This window comes from Penaeus japonicus, unplaced genomic scaffold (assembly GCF_977035675.1).
Source record: "Penaeus japonicus unplaced genomic scaffold, GWHDUDI00000001_assembly GWHDUDI00000018, whole genome shotgun sequence".
In the NCBI taxonomy this organism is placed as follows: Eukaryota; Metazoa; Arthropoda; class Malacostraca; order Decapoda; family Penaeidae; genus Penaeus; species Penaeus japonicus.
This window is the reverse complement of record NW_028234420.1, coordinates 26,272,281-26,279,780: the sequence shown is the minus strand read 5'-3', so window position 1 is coordinate 26,279,780 and position 7,500 is coordinate 26,272,281. Positions and strand designations below refer to the sequence as shown.

The 7,500-nt window shown below is 35.6% G+C and overlaps 1 protein-coding gene across 1 annotated transcript in view; it reads right to left on the bottom strand.

Annotated features, from left to right (window-relative positions):
- Positions 1 to 7,500, bottom strand: part of LOC122259482 (alpha-Mannosidase class I a) — a 42,793-nt gene that overhangs the window by 17,268 nt on the left and 18,025 nt on the right. The window contains exons 2-9 of the mRNA XM_086546405.1: positions 6,630 to 6,653; positions 6,384 to 6,475; positions 4,318 to 4,525; positions 3,860 to 4,073; positions 3,469 to 3,693; positions 2,523 to 2,806; positions 1,722 to 1,838; positions 337 to 454 (exon numbers count right to left, since the gene is read on the bottom strand). Of these exons, the coding sequence (XP_086402531.1) occupies positions 337 to 454; positions 1,722 to 1,838; positions 2,523 to 2,806; positions 3,469 to 3,693; positions 3,860 to 4,073; positions 4,318 to 4,525; positions 6,384 to 6,475; positions 6,630 to 6,653 (1,282 nt within the window). The remainder of the gene's footprint in view (positions 1 to 336; positions 455 to 1,721; positions 1,839 to 2,522; positions 2,807 to 3,468; positions 3,694 to 3,859; positions 4,074 to 4,317; positions 4,526 to 6,383; positions 6,476 to 6,629; positions 6,654 to 7,500) is intronic.

Here is a 7,500-nt window from a genome sequence, read left to right as displayed (position 1 = left end):
ATAATGCAACAAAGTCAAAGGAATGTTTTCATTTCAGAATTACAAAAAAAAAAGTTCAAACAATTTAACTTTTCAGCTAAAATAATAAAACAATGTTACTGTATTTTACTGAAACAATATACATACAATAATAAATTTAAATGATTTGGATATAAAAAAAAATTAGAGTTTTTCCAGTTTGAAAAAGCAATTACAAAATTTCAACCAAAATGTGAATATACAGTCCATTAAATATACATTTCAATAAACTGAGAATACAAAATATACTAGTCAAAGACTACAGTTCCTAATAATGTAAATTTTGCTCTTAATACAAAATCCTAAATATTTACATACCTTGGACTTTCCGGTAAAGTGTGTTTTTACCAGCTATAGGAAGTGGATGCGCTTCTGTATTGAAGACCCATTCATCTAAACTCATGAGGGAATCGTCCGAGAAGATTAAGTAAAGGTACTGCAAAATAAAAGATATATTTTAGAGAATCTGGCCTTGCCTGAAAGTAAATCATTTTAAAAGTAGTGTATTTTAATCACATATGATGGCAGGACATCATTTCAAAGATAAAATAATGCTATTTATTGTTTTTTTGTTGTTGTTTTTTTAATGATAAAGAAGGAATCTGAAGACTATAGATAGTGATCATTTATTTGAAACCTTTGAAATAACTTTTTTATGATTCAATAGTACTCTCTAGGTATCATTTATAAATTAAACATCAAGTATGAGGAAAGAGGGCATCAGGATAATCTATGCCTAGCTTGTCTCCTCATGAGATGACACAGTTGGTTTGCAGACAAGGATTTCAATCATTTTGAAGATGCTGATATAGATGAACCTGATATAATGGATTATGAACAAACTCTAGAAAATGAGGTGAGTGATGAGTTGACTGTAAGATAGAGAACATATATCAGATGCCAAAGAAGTGGCAAGGGCAGAGGATAGTCCTTTCCTGCCACTGACAGATACGTGGCAATGACAGATACATGGTATTGGCAAAATTATTTGTTCACAGCAGAACAGTGTGATTTTGATAATCCATTATCAGGTATCAGTAGCGACTATGACTCTAGTAAGCTTGGTTTTTGAAAAACATTCATTAACAGTAAACTTTTTAAATACAATGAACACAATTTTTTTCTTTCTCAATCATTAATGTTCTCCTTTAAAAGAATCTATTCCTAAGAAAAAATATTGAAATTTTCTTGAAAGGAGAATTTTGTTTTCCTTGAAACACAAACATGTGTTTCCAATAAACAAAATGCATTTGTAATGGTGGACATGTTTAGTGGGGTGGTGTTCACCTGTTTAGACAGCAGTGTAAACAATGATCAACACCTAATTTGAGTGATTTTCCTTAACCCATTCACGCCGGTTGACGTGATAGCATGTATTGTGGTTTTCGCGTCAGACGCCCTGGACGCGCTATGAGGGGAAGCCGCGCGCTCGGGTAGAGCGAGCGGGCAACCGAGGCTTGCGGCTTGTGCGCCCGAGAATCTCGAGGCGTTAGGCTTATGCGTTCGAGAACCCCGGTATTGCGACCGCGCAAAGCCGGAACTGCCCCGGCGTGAATGGGTTAATTCTCCACTATATGAGGAGTATCAAATTTTATTAATTTTTCATGAAATGTTCTGGCAATGAGGGGGTTAATAAGTAACCAATGCCATGGACAGCACATCAACTCAATGCTCTTCCCTATTGCCAATAACTTCATACAAACCTTAAATGTTTCAGCAAAAACAAAACTTTGTTGTACATCATCCTTCTGTGGATTTTCCATATACACATTCTGAATTCCACTATAACCAGCCTCAGTCCGACAGTACTTCTCCAACGCCTGAAAAACAAATGTTAATTTGTAAGGTAATGACTAATCAAATTCAAAATCAACATTCTATTTCTTAGAAAGTGAGCAACAAAAAGGTATTCTACATCTGATCATCAAATTAATCACTTTAATCCATTGATGCAAGGAAGGTACATGTACATGTCCTCTCCACTATGGTTTACTCCATTCAAAGAATGGTAGAAACACTTGAAGTCTAATAAACCTAGTTATTGACTCCTTACTTAAGCACTCCTGGAACCATTTATATATATATATATATATGTATGTATGTATGTATGTATGTATGTATGTATGTATGTATGTATGTATGTATGTATGTATGTATGTATGTATGTATGTATGTATGTATGTATGTATGTATATGTATGTATGTATATGTATGTATGTATATGTATGTATGTATATGTATGTATGTATATGTATGTATGTATGTATGTATGTATGTATATATATATATATATATATATATATATATATATATATATATATATATATATATATATATATATATATAAATAAAAGTAAAATAGTAATGAAAAGATAGTGGAAAGTGTATGTATACATGCATTGCTGGCATTAGTTGGTTAAGTGAATAAGATCATGATTGAAATGGTTTTCACAAATCAATGAAATAAGAAATTGACCAAACTCCTAAGCCACAACATCACTTACCAAAACAGCATTCCAAGCCCATTCCCGATACTTGGGATCCTTAGTATATCGCCACATATAGAACCAACTCTCAATCACTTCAGGCCTAAGGATGTAATACTTCTCAGAAGATTTGAGAGCACGTGCCTCTATGCCCTCTGTGAACCTAAAACTTTCTGGGCCAAGGCCAGTTGGGGTGCGAGCATATGACTCATGGCAAGTGTTGGCAAGACCCTCTGCAATTTCCAAGTGTGTGGTCGAAACTTGATTATTGATGGCCTTTGCTCCTAAAGCATACATTCCACCTGCAAAATAAACAGATAATCACTCATTCATGAAAATGACACACATGGACATTTTTTCTTTCATTAACACATTCTGTTGAAGACAGACATGTTCCTATCTGTCACTTTCTCGTGATCTGAGAAGTCTGATAAGTGGGAGCAGCTATGGTAAGAAAACAAACAGTTACTGTTAATACAAGCTCTAGGTTGTAAAAATAGCTTAATTTTCAAAATTGAGTAAATTTCACTGACTTATTTAAAAACATTTCTTTTTAATGTCTTTACAATTGCATGCATCTGTGTAACATATGCATACTACATCAAACCCAATTAAATATGCATTTATTAAACTGACTTTTTAATAGATTTTACAATAATGACATTCAAAACCTATAGGACTAGTACAAACATACTTATTCCACATGAAATAACAGTGAATATAACCATCTTAACCCATTAACGTCGGGTGATATGATATATCATGTGGGAGCAGCACTCGCCCCCGGTGACATGATATCATGTCAAGGCAATTTGTATGGCCGGCATGCCATACAGATGGTGGGCGCAGCAGGTTATGACCGGGTGGAGCCAAAACTGCCCCGGCGTCATCAGGTTAAACTACCAAGTGAAGAGAGCTCCTAACTGTTAAACTTTGAATTTATGGCTCATGGTTCATTTCTCACCTGCAAAACAAGCCAGGTGATCCATCTTGTGCTCAAGGCGATCAAACTTGCTCTCAGCCAAGTACGTCAGGCCACTGTGTGACTTTAAGACCAAACGGTTTGTGATCACTCCAATAGCTTCTTCATACATCTCCTTGGCCACTTCATCCTTGCCCCCAGACTGTATGTAGGCTTTTAGTAAATATTCATAGAAGCTGTCTCCGAGTGCACCAACAGATGTATGGCCTAAAAAATGAGACATTTAAGAATACACTTCACAGAGGAAACTTATAAACAGACTTGTAGCAACGGTAAATCAATCTGCGTCACTCAAACAAAATTAAATTCTATGCAAAATGTATACACTTCCATTCAAGTACACTTGAAATTTATTAGTGGATAAAACACTTACGTTGGCCCCACTTTCCAGTTTTGGGATTCATATAGTTTGGATAAAGACCACCTGGACGGTCTGTTTTCCTGATGACATCACGAATTCGCATGACCTTTTCACGGAATATTGGGTCTCCAGATATGTCAGAAAGGTACACGAATTCAAGATGCAGGGTTCCAAACTCAGACAGAATACTTGATCCTCCACTTGCCCAGGCATAATTCTTGGCAATCTGTTAAAGAGGTTAATGGATTGCAAACCATACATTAATTATAGATCTTAATCATCAAATTAACTGTAATCAAGAAAGACTCTCAACACAAATATTCTTTCAGTCATTTAGAATATAATCAGATAAATACAAAAGTCTTCTACAAACAGTTCACAAGATGAAGATTTTATCTTTTCAACAGTAGCAGCAAAGCATAAGCCCACTGCTAACTGCCAATAAACATCATTCTACTTTCTCAACTTACCCCATTGGCAACATTGATGAGTGCATAAGGTATTCCTGTTGGAGTGTCGAAAGCTGGCAGCAGTTTTCGTGCAATGTGAAGAGCCCTGTCTCTGAACAACATGTCCCCAGTCAAGGCATATACAGAGAGCAAACCTCCAACAAATCGGATATTGGTTTCAAAAACAGACATTTCTGATCTCTGAAAATTAAACAAAGAAATGATTGTACTTCAGTATAAAATAATAAATAAATAAATAAATAAATAAATAAATAAATAAATAAATAAATAAATAAATAAAAATCTAATCAAATCAAATCAAAACTTTGCATCAAATGCTCGAGAACACTTTGTGTTTGACCCTTCAATTGTCTGATACTTTTATACATTCAAATACATTTATTTATTGTTTCAGTATTATCGAAAGGGAAAGAATAAAAAAGAAAAACAATTCAATAGCATAAAACATTTGGGATAACCTGCACACTAAAATCAGCTGCTCACATAATGTCAACAGTTGGTTACAATCATCTCACCTAGCATTAATTAAACACGTAATTAAACACAGTCACAACAAAGGAGTGCAGTAATTAACACTGGGATATGACTCAGGTTAATAATATGTATAGCTGAATATCAAAAGAGACCACACCTCCACTGTAAAAATATCATATTACAAGTAGTCAATATCCTTGATCATTAGGGATATTTCTAAACAGACAGACAGAGGAAGTGAAAGAGAGAGAGACAAACTGAATGAGACACACAAAGTGGATGAATGAGACACACAAAGTGGATGAATGAGACACACAAAGTGGATGAATGAGACACACAAAGTGGATGAATGAGACACAAAGTGGATGAGAGAGAGACACAGTGGATGAGAGAGAGACACAAAGTAAATGGGAGACGCACACAATGTGAATGAGAGACGCACACAAAGTGGATGGGAGACACACAATGTGAATGTGAGATGAACACAAAGTGAATGGGAGACACACAATGTGAATGTGAGATGAACACAAAGTGAATGGGAGACACACAATGTGAATGGGAAACACACACAATGTGAATGGGAGACACACACAATGTGAATGGGAGACACACACAATGTGAATGGGAGACACACACAATGTGAATGGGAGACACACACAATGTGAATGGGAGACACACACAATGTGAATGGGAGACACACACAATGTGAATGGGAGACACACACAATGTGAATGGGGGAGACACACAATGTGAATGTCTTTTTCAGATTGTGTCTCCCCCAGACAGATATGGGTGAAAACAAAGGAGAAAAGAAAAATAATAAATGTGACAAAAAAGAGGAAAGGAGAAAAAGTGGGGAACAGTTATAGATAAATAAGTAATATAGATAACCTCATAGAAGGTAGTTGAACTACTTGCTCAATTCAAATAATCACAAACTATTATTATAGTACAATTAAATAAAGTTATTCTTAAATCATAGCACATGTAAAGCCTTGCACATCTGCTGCAAATGAAGCATATTTGCAACATAAATGTTTAACAAGATGTTTGCATAAGGCTTCAACACGCTATATCCCTGTGTTTTTTTCTTCCGAGGAATTTCTTTACGTTGCCAAGAGCAAAGCTTTACTCACACACTTTCATTTACATTGCATCTTCAATTCATAATTTCAATTGTAGGATTTGTAATGCGTAACGATATAAAGGCACAGGACTTAAATCAAAAATATATCCCTTGATACTAAAAGATGTAGGTTATGTATTTTGTAATTTCATATTACATACATTTCTTAGAAAAAAGGGGAAAAAATGCAAAGAGTTGTCAATAATGAGGCAATTTTTCATGAAACATATTTTGTATCATCATAATCAGCTATAATTTCATATCTAAAAAATTGAATTACAGAGAGAAACCTCAACTATTTTCTCACATTGCTTAACTAACCAAATAAATACATGTTGTTAGTTACTGCAAAGACAAAAGAGGAAGGAACTATACATTCAAACTATCTAAACAAGGTGATACGTCCAACATCTAAAATGAATGTTAACCCAACATTACTGCACTTGTACATTCACAGAGAACTCACCAGCTCAACTGAAATGATTTAGTTAGTATAACAATGACAACAAATGCTTCATATACATTGTATTTTTTGGACGCCCTCTGACCATGCAACCCCTAATTTACAAGGTCAATAATCGGCAAGGGTACATCTAACAGCCATATACACATGAATAAATAATAATTCTCTCCCTCATACTCATGTGGCCTCTCCTCCATCTGAATGCTGGTCTAATTCGTTCCCTCCCCCAAGCATCATTCCTTACTGTTATCCTCGCCATGCATGTAGCACCATCTGGAAAAAAAATGGGGGGGGGGGGGGGGGGGGGGCAAAGAGTTTAAATAGAGCCGCATGCTCACAAAAAATCTGACACTACACATACATGCATCAACCAGATTGCATCATAACAATTTAATACACTACTCCCAGTATCTTTCGACCACTGAAACAATCTATCTTACTATTGTTTTTCTCTTATGAATGAATGACATTCTGATTCAAATGAAACTAATAAAACTATTAGTGTTTATGGTAATGGTAGCGACAACAGAAATGGTGATAATGGTAATGGTAATGACAATAGCAGCAACAGTAAAGTAGTAGTGATGGTGACAATGGTAATGGTGATGACAACATCAATGCTCCTGATGATAATAAAGGAGATCATAATGACAATGGTGATGATAACAATGCCAGTGATAGTGACAATGGTAATGTTGATGGTAATAGTGATGATAATGACAATGGTGATCAAGATGATGGCAAAAGTTAAACCTATGCTATCTAACCAGCACCAACGTCCCCTAATGATAAACCTACCTTTCGAGGGAAAAAAAATCCAGCCTATCTATCTATCTATATATCTATCTACCTATCTATAACGTGGGGGGGGGGGGGGGGGGGGGGGGGGGGGGGGGGGGGGGGGGGGGGGGCCTTGCTAAACTACCTGCAGAACCTGAATCATTCATACATCCCAGTCACTCTGTGATACTACCAGAATAACTATCTACCAAATGTTATCTATCTACTGCTACCTATATTTATCTCAATTCCTATATTTATCTACCTATATCAATAGAACTACCTATATCTACATCTAACCGATATCTTTTTGGAGAGCCCCCTCTGAACCTATATCTTA